Source organism: Schistocerca cancellata, chromosome 11, assembly GCF_023864275.1.
Source record: "Schistocerca cancellata isolate TAMUIC-IGC-003103 chromosome 11, iqSchCanc2.1, whole genome shotgun sequence".
NCBI lineage: Eukaryota > Metazoa > Arthropoda > Insecta > Orthoptera > Acrididae > Schistocerca > Schistocerca cancellata.
In genome coordinates this window covers 60,308,880-60,330,667 of record NC_064636.1, presented here as the reverse complement: position 1 = coordinate 60,330,667, position 21,788 = coordinate 60,308,880, and the positions used below count along the sequence as shown (strand labels likewise).

Genomic DNA, 21,788 nt, shown 5'->3' with positions numbered 1-21,788 from the left:
TAAAGCTTAACTGCTAAGCTTACGACTCGAACCAAACTACTGTAGGTGTATCGTCATTCATCCGACCTATATTGTGTCTCATATTACAATGGACCAACTTTGTTTCGATTTGGAGGTGTGGCCTAAAACTTTTCTCTCCCCTTGAATTTCGAGTCTCAAATTTCAGGTGCGGCTTAGATTCGGGAAATTTTTTTTTCCTTTATTTCGGGTCTCATTTTTCAGGTGCGGCTTGGATTCGAGTAAATACGGTACATGTATGCGGAAGCTTAATGCTCCCCACCTCCTGGTTCACACATCAGAGGGGGGGGGGGGGGGGCAGACCGTGCTACTCTTCTCCATCTTTACTGTGCTCTGGTTTTGTCCAAACTAGATTGTGGTAGTCAGGTTTACGGTTCAGTGGCTCCTTCCACTCTGAAAATACTTGACCCTGTTCACCATTATGGAGTGCATCTTGCTATTGACAGTCTCCTCACAGAAGTGGGGATTCCCTCTCTACAAATATGATGGAGCCAGCTCCTGGTTTCTTACACCATCACCATTCACCGATTCCCTGGCCATCCCATGTACCCTGCTCTCTTTGCAAAAGAGGGACGTCTCCTTCCTGATAACTGGCCACGGGTGAGGTTGGCAGTTTCAATGTGTCTCACTTCCCTCTGTCGGGATCTCTATGCCCGCTCTCTGGAATGCCCCTGTGTTGTAACAGTCACCACCCAGAAACCATACAATATTTGCAAAAAATGTCAACAGTTTTGAAGTTTTTTGCCACTGAAATCTGTATTACACAGTGGATTTCATGTTTGGCAGGATCTTCAGTATTGTAACACTCATTTCGAAGTTTTAATATTGATATCCTTTCAACATACAAGGCATGTTCTAAAACTAAGGTCTGGTGACTAACATTTAACTGACTGTAGGTCTGAATGAAGTTTCACACATGCAGCCCTGTCTACTGACTCTTTAGGAAACAACTGCAATGTTCGTTTGATTCAGTATCATTTGCCAGTTGATGAGAGCAGATCACAATGGCCAAGACAATTGTAGATTCTGCCATTTGTGAAGTGCGGGAGGTGCTAAGATTTTTGCTGGCGAAAAAGATCTTAAGCTGCTGAAATATGTCGTGAGTTGTGCTTACTACACGAACCTAAAAAATGGGTGACAAACACGTTCAAAAATGGTGTCAATAATTTCAAATTTGCTATACAAATGTCCATGATGAGCAGTATTTATACTAGCAACATTGTTGATAAAAGTGAACTGAAAACTTCTAAGCAATCAGCGATTGATGATTATTTATCTGGCTAATGAATTCCAAAATGTTGCTTGAATCGCAGTTTACAGAATTGACACTGAACAGCTTGGATATCACAAACTGTGTGTGAGGGAGGTTCCAAAAATGCTCACTGATCAGCACAAAGAGCAGAGAAAACACAGTACAGACAGTTTTTGGAGCACTATAGACAAGGAGGAGATGAATTTGTTTCCCACATTGTTACGACCGACAAGTTATTGATATCGTACACCAGTGCAGAATCAAAACAAACCAAATAAGTTTAAGCAATCTCTGTTCTCGAATTGAAAAGTGATTGCTATCATATTTTGGGAAAAAAAGAGCATCCTTTTGATTGATTTCATGTACCATGGGTCAATAGCAGCTGATGTATTCTGTGAAATGCTGACCGAACTGAGACATGCAATCCATAATCGATGCAGTGGGGAAATGTCGTGTGGTTTAATCCTCCATTACAATAATGCACACCTTCACACACTGCCAGAACCAAGGAGAAGATTCAAGATTTTTGTTGTGAACGTTTTGAGCATCCTCTATACAGTCATGACCTTGTACCAAGTGACTATTTCTTCTTTTTGCATTTGAAGAAGTGGCTGGGTGGGTAACAAATGACGAACTCAAGACTGGTGTTACCAACTTATTCAGTGGCCAGTTGAAGACTCCTGTGAGAGGGGTTAAAGAAGCTGGCGCAGTGTTACAGAAAGTGTAGAGATGTAAATGGCAATTATGTGGAAAAGTAAAGTTGATATATAGTAAAATATTATTGTTGATGAAAACCTTTCCTAATGAGCTGAATTTTTTAATGCCAAATGTACCCTAGTTTTTGAATACACTTTGTTTATTCAAAATTATTAATTTGAGGAAAAACGTAGGAAGCTGATATTTGTAGCGCAAAATCTATATAAATTCAGGCCATGTCAGTGATGCATGCAGCAAATGTTGAATATAAGGGATCATTAGTTACTTTTGAATGAGCTGTTACTGGGTATTTATAAAAGAACAACAATACAATCTTTTTTAAGATTTATGCTTCAATATGCAAGGCAAAAAATAATACAGCCTTTTCCAAGTTAGTGTGAAATAATGTGACAAATGGAACCATACAGGGCATTTGTATTTTATAAAAGTATAACAGTGTTTTACATTATAGATTTTTGATTAATTAATCTCTGCTTTTTCCTATAAAATCAAGTTTTATGTTAGAATCCTAAGTGAACCAGCTTAAAATTTCAAGTTTTGTACATTGATTTTAGTTATTAATTATTCTGCTAATATCAGACTTCAAAGCTTGCCTACATAAATTTAGAAGTACATTGTCAATCTACATTCATATTCATTATTAGTTTTTGTGAAAGAAGCAAACCGTATCTGAAATTTTTGATTATGTGATGTAAACAGTGGAATGTCCTGTACTTTTGTATTTTTATCTAACATTATTAACTTTGCCACATGTGAAATGTAATTCCAGAATTGTGCAAAATTCTCTTATTAGCAATCAGTAGTGTCAGCTTTCTACCAAAAATTGTCATTGCCAAATAAAAAAAAACCAAGAAGACAATCGGTAAATTGAAAAGATACGTATGTATCAGGTGCTTCACTGATTCAGAGTAGTGAATATTCCACTACTGTTCTGCTGTTGTGGTTAAAGTTCAGTGGATACGGTAAGTGAATGAGAAGCAATGTAGTGTGGCTTCCATGCTGAGCTTAGTGACCAGGGTAAATGTAGTGACTGTTCTGTCCCCCTCACTGCTTCTCGTGCTAGATTGAAATGGAGGTTACTTTCAGGATAGCCCTCGTAATTTCTACAGATTATTATTATATGTTTAACAACTGAAAATTATGCATCTGTTGCACTTCTTATTTATGACGTACGTCTGTATTTTAACTTCTCATTTAAGGAACAGCAGCGTGGAAAAAGACAGCGGAGTGGAGCTCAGAAGCGCAAATTGAGAATGCAGCGGGCACTGGCAGCAGGAGAGAAGGTGATTCCCAGATCTGAACGATCGCAGAGAGGGAGAGCTCCGGCTAAGGTAGCTCCAAACTCCAGGCCCGTGGGTGCGACGAATGGCAAACTGGAGGTGTCTCCAGGAGAGGAAGCCGGTCATTCGGAACCGGGGCAAAACCCGAGCGACGGCCCCGCGTCTCCGTGCGGGGACCCGACGACCTCCGTGAGGATGGCCGTCGTCTGCAGAGGGTTCCCGTCGGTTAAGATCACCGAGGAGCAGCACGATGCGCTGCAGGATGCCCTGCTCGACAGGATCGAGCTGTCCGGTGGCACGCAGCCGTTGCAGTTCCTGTCTGCTCGGTGCTCCGACGGGGCCTCGTATTTCATTTGCGCCAACAAGTGGACGGCGGTGTGGCTGGAGGAGACGATACCCGACATCAGCCCGTGGGGAGGTGCCAGGCTGAAGGTCGGGCCTGCCAACGCCGTGATGCGGCTGGCGAAGGTTCTCGTCTGGATCCCGAAACCTGCGAGCAAGAAGGGTACCCCCGAGATTCTGGCACTTCTGCAGAAGCAGAATATAGGCGTGCCATCTGCAGAATGGAAGGCCGTCAGCAGGAAAGATGCGGACGACGGCACGTCACTGGTTCTCGTTATCGACGAGAAGTCTTACCGGGCACTGAGAGGGTACAAATTTAAACTGTATCTCGGTATGGGGCAAGTGTCCTTCAAGATCCTCACGAGACCACCCGGATTCAATTGAATTAGTCTCTCCCCACCCCTACCCCCACCCCCCTTCCCTGTGAGGGGGCAGTTCGGCGACCTCGCACACGCGATTGGTGGCTGAGAAACGTTTCTCGGCACCCCTTTGAGGAACTGAGACTCGGGATTGTGGTCCTCAGTCACGCAGAAAGTAATAAACTGTGTAGATGGGTGTCCAGCTGTAAATCTACATATTTTCTGACACGTCGAGGCATTGGACTGTTTGATTTGCTTTGTGGAGTTATACCAGCTTTGGTCACGCAGTCATGGCTGGACTTTGGTTCCAACACCTAGTGCATACACCTTCCGGCAGAGCTCATTATGTGCTTCAGGCTGGTCTAACCTGGAACTGTTGATTAAGACTACGATACATTGCTCTGTGCTGTAGACAGTCATTATTTGAATGTTACCAACTGTAATTTGTTAAGATTACTTCTCAATTGTAACATGTACCGTGTTGAGAGGATAAAATCCTCATGTATAATTAGGGGAAAGAAAGTTTACCTCAGACTGCATTTAATGTTCTTCATTTTATTTTGCCATCACCAATTTCAAGGCTTTCAGCCTCATCATCAGATGTATTTAGTATAAATACATACATCAAATTGATATGTTGTATGTATATTATACAACTGTCTTGTCAACATAATTTTTCCTACAAAAGCTTGCCCTATCAAATGGTGGAAAGCTATAATATATGTGTACACTGTCTAACCATTTGACAGCTATGAGCGAGACTTTGTAGCTGTGCTTAAAGTCCTTCATTACTACACTCATTGCAGTGTTCTGGGTGCTGAGTACTTCTGACTTGCTCATCGTTTCTCAGCTTGCTTTGTTCTTCCAGTCTTCGAACAGGCACTGGGAGAGTTAAGTTAGAAGTTATTTATAATTTTACTCGTAACAACACTGCAGCCGCACAGATGCAGTGACGCAGATTCGCCAGAAGTCACAGGATGTACATTGCAGTGTAATCTGTTAAATGTCCAGCAAACTATGAAGTGAAGTGTGCTGTCACTCCACTGTTAACACTGATGGCAAAATTGCATAATGTACATCACATCACCAACACTAGAGTTCACTGCTCGCTACAAAGTTTGGTGCCAGCCTGTTGAAGGTGCTGACATCAAATTGACAGTGAAGTCTCCGGAAGGAATTTTCACTTTGCAATGGAGTATTTGTTGATTGGGAACTTGTGTGTGCCAGACTGGGTATTAAATGCAGAACTTTCTTGGGCAAATACCCTACTTAATTTTCCTAAGTTCAGAGCAGTTGTCCAGCACACCTTACTGGACTAGCACTTCTGAAAAAGTTTGCAAAAATACCACCTGTCAGGTTCAGACCAAACGATAAAGTGTGACAGAAGACAGGCAGTAGTGTAGCAATCTACTGTACCTCATATTCCACCATAGTCAAACAATAAAATGAGTGTATACCTCAAAAGTTCTACAAGAATGTCCTAGTTTGGAACAGGACCTGTAAGACTGACATCCATCAAGATGGCAGTCACCTAATTGGCACAGACATTGCTTCTGGTCAGTCTTAAGGACATCACGGTTTGTGCCTACCGGAGCGATCCATTTTTATTGCTACAACCGCATCGGTGTATCACCTGACTCGGCACAGCACCTCATCTCGTGTCGAGGGATGTGCTCTTGGGGTGTGCAGTCGTCGGTTGCTCGGCCACGTGTATCAGTAATTGGATTTCTCAGTGCACCTAAAGCTGCATTTTTATGTACCATATTTTGTGATAGTGTTGGCCACAACATTGTTGCTGGCAACATCACTGCATTGTGGCTACAATACGAGGCAGTGTAGTCGTACGGCCTGGCGACACTGCTGACGGAGCAGGCTGCTGCAGGTAGTTACCGAGGTATGCGTGAGGTGTTGCCAGTCGTGCCTGTCTGGGGTGGAGAATATTTCATATGGTCGGGCCATACCTGCCTCTGTCATTGTCTGTAAATACCTCTATCTCGCTTTCACTCTTTTTCGTGCAGACAGCACTGCAGTATTGAGTCACATAACAATATTATTTCACTTTCGTGCATTTACATAGACGCACTCTGTCTGTTGTCTCCAGGAATGTAGAAATGAGATAGCAGGAAAACCACGAATTTCATAAACGTGATTCATTTATGACCACAGCTGTTGTGGAACATAGAAAGTAATATATATATATATAAAGAATGCAGTCTCAGAAATGACATTATCGTATTTACTCGAATCTAAGCCCCACTCTTTTTTCCGGTTTTCGTAATCCAAAAACCCGCCTGCGGCTTAGAATCGAGTGCAAAGCTAGCGGAAGTTATGAAAAATGTTCGTACGTGCCGCCACAACTAACTTCTGCCGGCGAATACATGTAGCGCTACACAGGCATGCTTTGCAGGCACAAAGATAAATACTGGCGCCAAAACCTCTGCGTCAGTAAATAATTTTTTTTTAAAAAAGTGGAACATGAGATTTTTTTTCTCCACCGCGAGTTTCGACCACTGCATTTTCATACATTATCCAACGAAGTAAATACAAATTCCGTATTGTTCATCTTTGAATGTAGCACAATTTCAGTGTACTACGAAAATCTGACTGGCAAGACTGTTTGGGATGTTTGTCAATATGGCCAACTCTACGTTCTGAATTTTTTCCTATCTGTGAGAAGAGACGGTTGCTAATAGGAACCTGATGAAATTTGAATCACATACAGTATTCTCTTCACCATAAGAATAATACGAATATAAACATTTTGCCATGTATTCTTTCGTGTTTGCTGCTATCTCATTTAAATCCTGTCTGCCTAATAAACTACGAAACTATAGAGTGAGACAACAGCAAACGTGGAAGAATATACATATCATGTCATGTTTATATTCGTATTATTCTTATGTCTAATAGTGATACAGTCAGAAATGAAGCACGGCAAGTGACTAGATCTAAGATGACTGTAATTTCTGTGCAGAATTTGATGTAATAAAGAACCGGCCGCAAAGATTTTCAAACGGAGAAAAATTTTCACAAACTCTCGTTCAGAACATGTTCTATCATACACAGTCTATTATTTGATTCTTGTTGATCATTATCAAAGAAAGCAGCAGTGTAAGTAACAACAAATAGCAGTCTCTTGTCATTGTTTCGCTAATGAGACGATTCCCCTCTCTCTCTCTCTCTCTCTCTTTTTTTTTTTAAATTGTACGCGGCGGTAGCGCGCACAAAAGCAAGCCATGCCGCGAGCCGCGACTGGCCGTAAGCACGCACTATCAGAATGCGACAAACAATGCATGACACAGTGCAGTAATGCATTTTCAGCTTAAGAGTGACGCAAACACCTATAACAAAGAAAACGGCATTTATCAGATCAAAGCAAAATAAGCAATCGATTCAAGGAAGGGTATCCGTATAAATACGGACGGAGCGCCTGACGCATAGCAATGGCTACGTGGTAAAGCTTAACTGCTAAGCTTACAACTCGAACCAAACTACTGTAGCTGTATCGTCATTCATTCGACCTAAATTGTCTATCATATTACAATGGACCAACTTTGTTTCGATTTGGAGATGCGGCCTAAAACTTTTCTCTCCCCTTGAATTTCGAGTCTCAAATTTCAGGTGCGGCTTAGATTCGGGAATTTTTTTTTCCTTTATTTCGAGTCTCATTTTTCAGGTGCGGCTTAGATTCGAGAGCGGCTTAGATTCGAGTAAATACGGTATTACTGCTACTATTTTAATTTGGAAGATCAACGGCAGTGAGCCACAGCTGTATTCTATGTAGGTTCTGGCAACATTTAAACTTTTTGTAAGTGTCGTCGCTTGTGCTTCCGTGTTCATGACCAAGTATACATTGACCTACTTTCCGTGTTCCACATCTCTTTCATACATGTATCACACGTATGAGGTCCATAGTTGTTGCAGTGTACTGGTGAACTACAATAAAATATAAATGTAAACATTTGATACTTCTGACAAACCTTAATGAATTTTTTGAGCCCTTCCACAAAATCATTGAAAGCTTCCTGTATTAAGACACATACCGATGCAAAGTGTGATTTAAAAGTACATCAAACGTGTGTGTGAATCTCCAGTAGCCACTAACCCAAGGGTGATTTCTAGTCTTGCTATAATTGGTATACAGTCTCTCATATTGGTATTGCTCTTATCAACTCTCAAACCAATTGCTTTTACAATATATTCAAATTGTGTTGCAATTATAGAAAAACTATCCACCCAGCATCAATCCATGACTCAGAGTTGCAGTAGCTCTTCCCCTATTTAAAAGAAGAATGCATACACAATGTCTGATTTCACTTTTCCTTGTAAACATTTTTCTTCGTGGGATGCAAAAGCAAGAGAGCTGCAAACTCGTCCACTAATTCCCGTCCATCTATTTTGTAACAGTAATGTGACCCCGAAATTCGTGTCTGCATTGTGTTGCTGAGTCATAATTAGGGCAATACTCAATTTCTGTGTCCCATGTAAATGTACCTCAATCTACAGGACAGCTTTTCTGCCGCACTTGTCATTAGCAGATTAAACAGAAACTGGGCAGTGGATACTGCGTAGGATGCCATTTAGAAACAACTCCTGGATACAACTTGTATAAACAGTGTACTCAATTTAAATAAAGTATCGTAATTGATGTGCGGAAACTATCTCGCAGGAAGTAGAAACAGGTTCCAACACTTGAGTGCCCGTATTTATGCTGACTGTCATGCCAGCCACAAATACACATTTGTTGTGAATGACATCATTTTCGTCTTTGACATGCATGTACAGAGTGCAGAAAAACAATTTGACCAAACGTTTAGAGCAAAAAGACAGCATCAAATTGAGGAATTTTAGTATAAGAACTAAGGGTCATAGTTGAATATTAACGGCAATATGCCAGTGTGAAAACGGTGATCGGTTTTGAACATACTTAATGTTAATTAAGTCGTGGCTAGTCTGTGCACAAGAGAATACTCATTTACTTTGACCCTTTTAGGACATACTGAAACATCGACATATGATTGTTTTAATTTCTGAAGAAGTGCTGTTGGGTTTGTCAGCTAAGTATGATACACGAGTATGTGGTGCTTTCAAGTTTTTCTTGTTGTCATCGTGACGATTGGTTGGTCCAAACATTTTGCTCACGTATACATTTTCTGTGAATTACAATTCATTTTGAGTAAAGACGTCCATATATTAGATTTCAATTACATTCCTGTAGTGCCGAAAACGTGCAGCTGCGACTCCTAGTTCCTGTACTCAAAGTCCTTTGTTTGGTGCTGTCTTTTTGCCCTTTTCTCACGTGATATGCTGTGAACAGTGGATGAGGTGCATCAGGCAAATTCCATATTTCTAGATTTTCGGAAAGCATTTGAGACGGTGCCCCATTTCAGGTTATTAACGTAGGTACATTCACAGGTACACAGATGGCTCAGAGATTTCTTAAGTAATGGAACCCAGTGTGTTGTCCTCAACAGTGAGTGTTCATCAGAGACATCAGGAGTTCGCCAGGAACGACCACTGTTGTTCTCTATATACATAAATGATTGGTGCACAGGGTGGGCAGCAGCCTGCGATTGTTTGCTGACGATGCTGTGGTGCACGGTGAGGTGTTGTAATTGAGTGACTATAGGAGCATACAAGATGATTTAGACAAAATTTCCAGTTGGTCTGATGAATGACAGTCAGCTCTAAATGTGGAAAACTATAATTTAATGCAGAAGGTGGCAGGGGTAAAATACAGAGAGCGAAAGGCTATTTACAATTTGTACAGAAACCAGACAGCAGTTATAAGAGTCGAGGGGTATGAAAGGGAAGTAGTGGTTGGGAAGTGAGTGAGAGACTGGGTTGTAGCCTATCCCCGATGTTATTCAATCTGTATATTGAGCAAGCAATAAAGGAAACAAAAGAAAAGTTCGTAGTAGGTATTAAAATCCCTGGAGAAGAAATAAAAACTTTGAGGTTCGCCGATGACATTGTAATTCTGTCAGAGACAGCAAAGGACTCGGAAGAGCAGTTGAACGGAATGGACAGTGTCTTGAAAGGAGGATATAAGATGAACATCAGCAAAAGCTAAACGAGGATAATGGAATGTAGTCGAATTAAGTCGGGTGATACTGAGGGAATTAGATTAGGAAATGAGACGCTTAAAGTAGTAAAGGAGTTTTGCTATTTGGGGAGCTGAATAACTGATGATGGTGGAAGTAGAGAGGATACAAAATATAGAATGGCAATGGCAAGAAATGCGTTTCTGAAGAAGAGAAATTTATTAACATCGAGTATAGATTTAAGTGTCAGGAAGTCTTTTCTGAAAGTATTTGTATGGAGTGTAACCATGTATGGAAGTGAAACATGGACAGTAAATAGCTTAGACAAGAAGAGAATAGAAGCTTTTGAAATGTGGTGCTACAGAAGAATGCTGAAGATTAGATGGGTAGATCACATAACTAATGAGGAGGTATTGAATAGAATTGAGGAGAAGAGGAGCTTGTGGCACAACTTGACTAGAAGAAGGGATCGGTTGGTAGGACATATTCTGAGACATAGAGGGATCACCAATTTAGTATTAGAGGGCAGTGTGGAGGGTAAAAATCGTAGACGGAGACCAAGAGATGAATACACTAAGCAGATTCAGAAGGGTGTAGGCTGCAGTAGGTACTGGGAGATGAAGAAGCTTGCACAGGATAGGGTAGCATGGGGGGCTGCATCAAACCAGTCTCAGGACTGAAGACCACAACAACGACAATGCAGATGAGTAGAAAAATGAAACCTACAATGCTGGGGATACTGTATTACCAGCGTCCCACTTGACACAGTCAAGTTGTTTAAGTATCTGGGCATAATGATGCAAGACAGTCTGAAATGGAACGAGCATGTGAGAACTGTGATAGGGAAGGCTAATTCTCAACTTCGGTTTAATGGGAGAATTTTAGAAGAGAGTGGTTCACCTGTAAAGGATACTGCATATGGGTACAATGGTGTGACATGTTTGAGAGTACTGCTCAAGTGTTTGGGATATGTTCCAGGTCGGATTGAAGGAAGACATCGAAGTAAGTCAGAGGTGAGCTGCTAGATTTGTTACCTGTAGGTTTGAACAACATGTGAGTACCACGGAGATGCTTCAAGAACTCAGATGGGGATCCTAGAGGGGGGGGGGGGGGGGGGGGGGGGGGGGGGAAGGCGATGTTCTTTTTGAGATTTGAGAACCGGAATTTGGAGTTGACTGCTGAATGATTCTACTCCCGCCAGCATACATAGTGTGGTAGGACCACGAAGACAAGATATTTGAAATTAGGTCTAATACGGAGGCATATAGACAGTTGTTTTTCACTAACACTATTTGTGAGTGAGTGTAACAGGAAAGGGAATGGCTAGTAGCGGTACAGGGTACCCTCCGCCACACACCATACAGTGGGTTATGAAGTATCTGTGTAAATATACACCTGTGGTCAAATTCTTTTTCTGCGCCCTGTGTTCATAGTAAATCCCACTATTGTTGTGGTTTTGTCTGTTAAGTCATTATCAGGGGTTTAAGTGCAGCCAATAGAAAATATTAAAGCCACACATTTCACGGGAAACAGTTACGTCTATTACCCAGTGCCTTCAAGAAGAAGATGGGACTGATAAGTGGCCAAACTTATCACATACTGTAAAACAGCAACAGTCAAAGTGGGTACAAAAAATAACTTTGATGTCACCTTGTATGGCTCTTCTGAGTATTTGTTATACACGCTGTCTGTATAAAGGATCAAAATGTAACATCTTATTATGAGAACATTTCATAAAATTAACATGCTTTGCCAGGTTTAGGGCTATATGTAACAACTGCAATTGATTCTCAAGAAATTGGCTTTGTGGTGTGTACACATTCCAGCACAGTGCACCATTCGGTCAAAAACAGGTGGGTTCAGCTTCAACATTTTTCCTATAACTTTTAGCTTCACATGTAACAGTATATTTGTTTATTCCACCAAAGGTAACAATGAAAATTACAGGAAATTACAAATCCAGTTACAGAAAAAATGAAAACACAAGACTACAACCAAACAGAAACCAAGTGGAAAACAAACACTGAACAAGAATTAGCACATGTTGTACAATAATACATGACAAATAAAACAATAAAAATGTATGCATGAAAATTCTAGTAATCTAATGAACTTCAATAATTTTACCAAATACGTCTTCATTTTATTTTATACAATACTCTATTACTACATAGATCTTTGGTGTTATTTGGCACTGAATTAAATATTTTAGTACTGGAATACTCTACATTTTTGTGTAGAAGAGTTAATTTTTTGAAATCCCAATGGAGGTTGGCCTTCCTTCCTTGTAATATCATTATGGTATATTTCACTGGTTCTCATAGTGCATAGGATTGTCAACCATGTAGTTGATAATGGAATAAATGTATTGAAAAGTTGTGTCTTCAGAGTCTTTCACAGCATCATGCTTCAATAAAATCTTGGTTACAAGCTGTATCATTTCAAATAAAACACTCAATGTTTCGACAGCTGCTTTCACCAATGTCATCAGCAGTTGAAATCACTGCCAGCCCCGGCAGCCAGTGATTTCATCTTCTGATGACGGTGACAGATACAGCTGTCGAAAGCTCAAGTGTTTTATTTGAAATGACGCAGCTTGTAAACTGAGATGATTTTATTATTGAGAAGTTGCTGTAAATATTTCAAGTTTCTTAAAAAGATTACATCTGGAGTTTGCAGGGGAACTGTGTACATAATTTGAACTATCCTTTCATGCAGAAAGAGAAGTTTCCTTGATGTCATTTGAAAATGTCATAAGAAATCTGTTCAGAGTGAGTTTAACCCATTACTGCCCGAACTATTTTTTATTTTTATTTTTTGTGTTGTACATTTAATTCTTCTAGCATGTTTGCTACATTTGAAAAGAAGCATCTAAAGTGAAAAAAGCATTCTTTTCCTTCTAGTTTTAATATAATCTACTGTACCATATATGTACATGCACATGAGAACAAATTACAAATCAAAAACAACAAATTACTTGGTAGAATCAGCTGTAAAACATTCCAACACAAGGCCTCACACTACATTTCTTGCACTGAATATGTGCTGGTGTCTGAAAAGTTTATTCCAGTACACCATCTTTTGAGCTCCTGTATTTTCACAGTCATCTGCTTCATTCCATCATACCAAAGGTCATCTGCTACGGTACTGAAGTGCGGGATTCGTCCAGGCCTTGTTGGTAGTGGCCATGCTTTCAAAGGATGTAAACCCGTCATATTGAGACATATATGTAACTAAAATTTCATATTGTAGAAACACCAGATGATGAAACAGTCACATTTTTCCAATGAAAATATGCTGTATCATTGAATGCATTATTAAATATGCTGGCCCGTATGATCAGGACTTGTCAAGCAAGAACACTCTCCATTTCCTGTCAGGCAGTGTGCTGCTCACAACATGAACTGCCATTTTATTTGCTTGGTTTTATTTTTGGATTTGAACTATTCTTGCTTGACAAGCCCTGATCATAGGGGCCAGCATATTTAATAATGCATTCAATGATACAGCATATTTTCATTGGAAAAATTTGACTGTTTCATCATCTGGTGTTTCTACAATATGAAATTTTAGTTACATATAAGTCTCAAGATGATGGGTTTACATCCTTTGAAAGCACGGCCAAAGGTTGAAAAAGGCACCTTTTGTTGCAACTTGTTGGCTGCTTTGGATTCATTTACTGATCTCTAACTTGCTGAGCTACAGCCATGTTCAAAATATTTAACTTTTTCTTTTGCCTGTGGATCATGCAGTAGTTACTAGAACAGTTCTGGCACTATTTTTAGTAAACTACATAGACAAAAAATTATGCCTCTCGTGTTCTTTCTTCCTTGCAGTTGTCCCATGTTATTTCATTCTCTTCAAGAAAAGAATCTAGGAAACCAAATGTTTCAACCCCAGTAATATGTGGTGGCAGAGATTTGCATAAAATTGAGATCCTCCAGTTGTGTGCTGAAACCTAGCTATTATAATTAATACTGAGAGTCAGCTACATTGTTAAATTCATCCATTTGTAATGAACATACTGATGATTTGAGACCAAAAAGTATGTTCATTTTTGAACTGGTTGCTAAATCTCCGAGACACTGAGCTGGCATTTCTTTCTTACATGGAATGTTAGCTATTTGTTTTGCTGATTCTTCATTTACCATACATTTTACCATCTGCATAGAGAAAGGTTAAGATTTTCCAAAACAGACTAGATTTCACATTGAGCTATCTGGTAGCTAAGTAAGAAGTCTCAGTTGCTTCTTCATTCGTCAGCTTTGTGGTTGCAACTATAAATATTTTTTCTGTAAGAGTTCATCACATTTTTTAATAAAGAATTGAAATTTTCTCCTGTAACCTATTAGTGCCCACATTACATTAATGGTGCATGTGATACAACTAGCCTTTTGCTGGCTTTTTAGACAAAAATGAACTTATATAATCTTGTTATGCTTATTTAAGGATTGTTTACTGTTCTTTCATTCCTGTGTTAGTAGTTGTGAAAAGCAGCCCACTATTGGGGACAACTGGCAACTGCAAAAACTGTATGTAATTCCTTAAATGCAATCACATGTCAATAAATTTATGTAGCATTACTTGTATTGCAGAAACACATGCTAAATTTTCAGCCTTACATAAAACTAATGCTAGCCCCCAATGAGATCACTTCAGTAATTTTTGTGTGTTATTCTATGATGCCTATTTCTGTTGTAATTTTGTATTATTTTGGTGCACTGGGACTGCGAGAGAGAATCATATCCCCCAAAATTGCCCTCTTCTAAAGGAGGGGGGAACAGGGAAAGACAAAAGAGCTACTTGTCATTCTGACACATGAAAGGAAAATGGTCTGTTTCTATGTCAGGGTGACAACTCAAACTTAAAAAATGAATAAATAAAGAAAAACTTTCCATGAGAATTCCAGATATGGGAAGAAAGATGGTGTCATAAGAAGGTCCTGATAAATTAACAGTGTCGGGGGGGGGGGGGGGCGCATACCACAATAACGATTCTGCTTTCCTTGCTGCTGAGATATACTAGCTATGAGCAGTAGAAAACTGTGATTTATAGAACTCAATAAAATTAAATTTCATGCTAGGTTAAAAACATACAATCCACTTATATATATTAATAAATTCCTGAAATTCCCTGGGATTTCCCCCGATTTTTCCATGTAAAATGTAATTCCTTGAGAATTTCACATTTTATAGAAGTACTGCCAACCTGCATATAAATTGGATAACATCTCCATTATTCTTGCAGCATCAGATAAGACAGGTGTGAATCCAGTAACCAATGTTAGAAGATAACCTCGACAGTCATGAGAACACATTGTACTTCCTGAACTCGCCATCGTCACAGAATAAAACAAGCACATGGATGGGACTGATTGAATGGATCAAAAAGGGAATCAGTACAGGATAGATATCTTAACAGGAAATGGTATGGGGTTCATTTCAGTTGGTTATTGAACATGACTGAATACAGGGTGTCCCATTTATCTTGACCACCCTAAATAACTGTTTGCTCAGGTGCAAATTGCAAAATGTTTCAAGCAAATGTTCTTTAGCCATCAGGGGGATATCAATCAGCATGATTGCCTTTGTTGTAACTTGGTTTTTTTACAAAGATATGGAGGGTGGTATGACTTTTTTAAATGGCACCCTGTATTTTTTATTCAGTAATTCATTTCCTCTTCTAAATACCTATTCAAAAATGTATCACAGTGTACCATTCCCTGAAACGCAATTACATAACACAACACTGACTTTGAGGGCGGGATCACAAACTCATCCACTTGCTTGAGTTGTCAGAAAACAGATGATAACAAAGTAAAAACATAACACAAAACTGACTTTGACACTTCTATACCATTGCCCAGGAGTAGAACATTCAAAGGTACTAAAAGTGGTGACCCTGGACACCGATACACCGGTGCACTCGCTGCATGAAAGAATTATTTACTGCTTCCATTGTTGCCTGGTCATAAGTGTATTTAATAATGTATCTAATGAAATGTGCTGAATGCATATTTTCATTGGATAAATGTCAGATTGCTTCATTATTTGTTACTTTTCCAATGTGAGATTTTACTTACATGTGTTCCTGAAGAAGACAGGTTTACATCTGCCAAAAACAGTGTCAAAGGTTGATTAAAACAACCTTTTGTTGTTGCAACTGTTTGGCTGCTTTTGATTGATTTTGTATTAAAAAAAGATTATCCATTAGTTACAAGAATGCTCTTAATGTGGTCAGAAACTAGCTAAAATTTTAGCCACTAAATAATGATTTACTCAAAATCACACGTGAGGACATGGGATGTGTATGTGCATATCATCCTTAATGTACTAAGGTCAGGCAGTTATTTTGAGGAAAGATACTGACCTGTATTGTTGCACTGGGGTCAAAATGGATGCTTTCTTCGTAGAATAAAATTTGAAATTGAGAGGTTATTTGAAATAAACTCTCTCATTCAGATTAGCTGTTTAAGTGACATTTTTATAGAGATCAATGAACTTAATTTAACTTTTCAAACCAAACAAGTTAATGTTTTTATTGCTCACAATACATTCTTACTTCCTATAAAAATGAGTTTGTTCATTTCCCACCAATAAAAAGCTTTTTTGAAGATTCAGGAATTGAAATAAGGAGATGCACTGAAGTTACACAAGGTGTGAAAAGTTTGAATGAAGCTTTTAACAGTTTTCAAACTAAATGGCAGATTAAATATCAGAATTAATTCTAGATTAAAATCCTCTATTGTCAAGACACATACAGGTTGGTCCAAAAGTCTGGAAACACCCTGATAAAATCCAAATGGAGTAGCAAAAAAGGAAACAGTCCCTACACGTGAGGAACTGGAAGGAGGGAACTTTATAGGCTATGCCACCAACAAGGCGACCATCTTGAAAGCCGCCATGTTGGACTCAACTCCAAAATTTCAAATGGGAATGTGGTCATGAGACATATCAAACAGATAGAGAATTTCACTAGAAAAACGATGACGTCCTTATTTAAACATAGCTTTATTCATTCTCAGGCTATAGCCAGTTATTTGCGGCAGCAGTGGGACGCTCGGCAGTGTGAGTGTTACGTACTGAGAAGTCATAAAATGGAGTCTGAAACTGTGCAAAGTGACTATCCCATGCCTGATATGTTACATGTGTTTAACTGTTAGGTATCATTTACTCATGCTAACGTTTTAATCATTGTTTCCTTATTTACAGGTTACAAAATGTCCTTAACACATGAAGAACTCATTGAAATCATCTTGATATCAGGAGAAAGAAGCACATGGGTCATTGCTGAGGATTTCAGCAGTCGTCACCCAGCCAGACAGCCCACCACCCAACCAGACAGCCCACCACTCACAGCGCAGTTGCCAAGCTTTTGGCCAAATTCCGAGCAGCAGGTTCTGTCGCAGATAAACCTAAGGCTGGAAGACCAAAATCCGCCACCGATGAAGCAACAACAGTGAGCGTGTTCGCATCATTTAGCAAGAGTCCGCAATGGAGTACTCGTCGCCTGTCACAAGAATGTGGGGTTCACCGTACCTCCATACTGCGAATTTTATCACAGCATAAATGGCACATGTACAAAATTCAGCTGCTCCAACACCTGAACGAGGATGACCCAGACCATTGGGTACAGTTCTCAGAATGGGTGACACAGCAGCTGCAGATAAACCCATGTTTCCCCTATCAGGTGCTGTTGAGTGATGAAGCCAATTTCTTTATCAATGTTGAATGAACAAGCAGAATCACAAATTCTGATCCGACACAAATCTGCACTGGATTGATGCTTCCAAAATGATCGACTCACAAAAGTGATGGTCTGGTATGGGGTACCAAAGTCGTTGGACCTTTTTTTATTGATGGTACGTTAACAGCCAGCGGTTATCTGAAGTTATTGGATGAAGAAGTGTTTCCCTCATTGTTAATGGAGGACGGGACATTTCTGGATTTCTTTCTGCATGATGGAGCCCCACCACATTATGGGCACAACGTGCGAGCATACCTGGATGTGCAGTTCCCTCAAAAGTGGATTGGTTGTAGGGGTGCTGTGGAGTGGCCACCACGTTCATCAGATTTGACTCCTTTGGATTTTTATCGTTGGGGTCATGTCAAAGCACTGGTTTATTCTGTGAAAATACGGGATTTGCATCATCTAAAGCAGCGCATTGTTGATGTGTGTGGTCAAATTCAGTCAGATGTGTTGGTCAAAGTTCATCAGGACTGAGTTCGGAGGATAGCATTAACAATCCAACATAATGGACAACATATCGAGCCATTCTTATGACTGTTGGTGGTCTCTCGGGACTGTGTAACATCGGCGTAATGTCTCTTCGCCACATAACACACATGCTGCTGAGTGTCCCACCGCTGCCACATGTAACTGGCTATAACCTGAGAATGAATAAAGCTATGTTTAAAATAACAACGGCATTTTTTTAGTAAAATTCTCTATCTGTTTGATATGTCACATGACCACATTCCCATTTGAAATTTTGGAGTTGAATCCAAGATGGCGGCTTTCAAGATGGCCGCCATGTTGGTGGCATAGCGTATAAAGTTTCCCATTCCTTGTGTAGGGACTCTGTTTCCCTGTTTGAATTTTATGAGGGTGTTTCCGGACTTCTGGACCACCCTGTACTTTGTGTTCGCAGAAGGATGTGTTTTTATTGAACTGACATCTAATTAATCGTAGGAAGGACGTTTAAATTAGTCCCATTAGCAGAATTCTGGCGCAGTTTAAAAGGTGAGGAACATTGTCTCAAAAGGCTGCTTTGATATTTTTATCATTTCCAACTGCGTATATTTGTGAAACAAGGTTTCAGGTTATTTAGTGACAAAAAATGTTTTGTGTGCACAGTTCAGGTACTTGCCATAGATTTTTTGTGAAAATATTGGGGTAAAGTCATAAATGTTGAGTATTAATATGTAATTTAATTATTGATAACATCACAGCCTACCATAGCATCCTCTGTTGGTGTATGTGCATTGATGCCCGACATGTCAGTTTCAGTTGACAACACAACAATATTGGGTTGTCATGATACTTGTTTGGCACTTTCATGTTTTTGGTATTTCCTTTCAATGATGCGAGCACACGTTCTGTAGATGTTGGATGTTTTAGGCTTTTTGGATTCATTTCGACTCAGGCGTTCCTCTGACTTTTGTTTTCTATAATTCCATTCATATTTATGAGTCGTATGAGGTGACAGCTTTCATTATTTTGTAATTTTTTAATTTAATGCTGATCTTCACTTATATTCTAGCAAGTATTTTTATTGTTTCACTGCGGGTCCTTGTAGTGCTCCGTGAGCTCTTTACAATTACAACCAAATCAGTGTCCTGGCTAAATGCATTTCCAAGGTACATGAATTTATAACTTTTCACAAAGCTAATTTGAAACAACCATGCATGTGCCTGCATTCGTATGATAATGTCACAAGCAAAACAAATGCAGCACAAGAAACACTTGCAGAAATGATCTACCCATTGTAGGCTCAAGCATTGTTAATGTATGAGCTCACCGACTATGTTCATCAAATTTACTGAATTTCTCTTCTGTGGCAATTGATACATTTGAAGTGAAGCTTTCGTGATGCTTAGCCAAAAGTTTTGTATATCCTGAAGCAAATGATTATATGATCTGAAGAGTTTTCTTCTTCATTACATTCCCATTGATGTATTACAGGTAACATGCGAGTGCTTCCAACTGTGAAGTCAGTATTACCTTTTGCCCCTGCATCTGTGTTGTTCTGTCACTAGCTTCATCTCTAATAAAGTAGTCTTTGACATTACATTATTCTTTCATATCTTTGTCAGTTGCCAAAATGTGCCACATCTTCATCCTTCAATTACTGTCTGTGGCAGTTACAATACCAGTCCTTTTCTTAATAGATTGTACACATCCCTTGCTATATTGAAATAAATGATAACTGTATAGAATATTTTTAGCACCTCAACGTTATTGCATTTATTCCGGAGTTGATGGTTATTGTTGCAGCATCTTTTCTTTTGGTTCCTGCACTGGAAGTTAAGTACTTTCATGTTAATCCAGAGGTTTATTTTGTATACAGCATTTATCCTGGGTGAACATTAGACCTGTTTTGTTTTCTTGTATTAATTACAAAAGATTGTTGTTGCAGTGTGGGATCATTGTAGCTTTGTGTAAATGGACGGAGATGTCTGTCTTGGTGGTATTTGTGATTGCAAGGCAAGAGACAATTGTTGCAACTTCTATGTTGTTTTAATGTCTTTCATTCTGAAGACTGTCTTTCCTATCTCCAATTTTAGGATGCTGAGGTCCTACATAAATTGTTTTGCTACTAGAAGCACCTGTTAAAATGCCTAGTTGCTTTCAAGAACCTTGTAAATTATGTATGGGAAAGGAGTTGCCTTCTTCACAGCATGATTTGTACTGTGTCGTGCCGGCAGTCAGTATTCCAGTTGTAACTAGTTCACATCCAAACATCGTAGCCAGTTCATCCGTGTCGGCTGACCATAGCTTGGGACATTTCGCTTTCTAAGTGGTCAGTTACAAATTTATCGCCGTAAATATGACACATTGAATTGCAATCAGGCTTAATGAAAACACTCTTACATACAACCAGGCACATGTCACACACACTTGACCACTATCTGCAGCCACAAAGCTCAGTGTGTAACTTTTCAGAAACTCTTTATCCCAGATTCCATGGGGGAGGCGAGTAGGTGCCCCCCTTGCAGATGCCTATGGTGGTACTTCCTCGTTTTGATTGACGTGTGCAAGTGAGAGTTTTTTGTTGTTTCTGTCACTGTGTACTAACAAGCCCTTGTACATTTCCAGAGGCTCCTACAGTTTACCCCTGGCTGTATTATTTGTTTGCGTATAGTGTTGGGTATTTTTCAGTCAGATTTGTGACACTTTTGAGTACTTCTAGGAGTAATGCCCTACTGTTTTCATTAGGTAGGGAAATATTTCAAGGCTTCCATCATATGTGTAGCTATTCATTATGACGTTTTTGCTGACTTTTATTACATAAATCGTAGTAGCTGTTTCTTGGTGTTTTAAATTGTTTGTGAATGATAACATCCCTATTAACATCACTTGAATCGTTCATTTCTGATGCTGGGAGAGGTTATATAGGTTCTTTACAACCGTCGTATCCCCTTATTTTGCTGGGACCAGCTGCATGCTTGGTTTTGTTCTAAGCTTTTTGCCTCGCTCTTTGTTTTGCTGTTGTTGCAAACACAGATGTTTCGTTTTGTTCCTGGTTAACTTTTTCTTCCATGTAGTTATTCATAGTGGGTGTATTAACTATCCTTTCCTCACATAACTGTGTCCTGGTTATTGCATACAGGGTGCCATATGGATTTTTTTTGTGTGTGGACTGGAAGCTGGCGGAATGTACTTCACTTGCAACAAATAATATCTTACAGTTTTCCTTCACATGTCCCATTCCATTCCATACAGTGTCATCCATTGTAGTATGACTTACGAAACAGCTTTATATGAATTGGTTTTTTATTTTGGAACGTTATCCCAGTGTCATCAAAAATGTAATTTGCTGTTCCGTGAAATGATTTGGTAGTACTCCATCCTGAAACTTCCAATCCAGAAAGTATCTCATATAAATGACCTACATCTTACTAAATTGTGACTTTTACTGAAGATTGTCATGTTTGATTGATGGAAAGACACTAGAAAAAATCTCTCCTACTTGCTTCTTTAAACTTATTTGAGCCTGACATGTTTTGTGTTGATCTTCTTGTAGAAGTTGGTGGACATAGGTAATTGGTTTGAG

The 21,788-nt window shown here is 39.5% G+C and overlaps 1 protein-coding gene across 1 annotated transcript in view; it reads left to right on the top strand.

Moving 5' to 3' along the window:
* The window catches only part of LOC126108895 (uncharacterized), a 58,972-nt gene extending 51,836 nt beyond the window's left edge, over positions 1-7,136 (top strand). The window contains exon 4 of the mRNA XM_049914263.1: positions 3,187-7,136. Within this exon, the coding sequence (XP_049770220.1) occupies positions 3,187-3,993 (807 nt within the window). The 3' untranslated portion in view covers positions 3,994-7,136. The remainder of the gene's footprint in view (positions 1-3,186) is intronic.
* Positions 7,137-21,788: the final 14,652 nt, after the last annotated feature.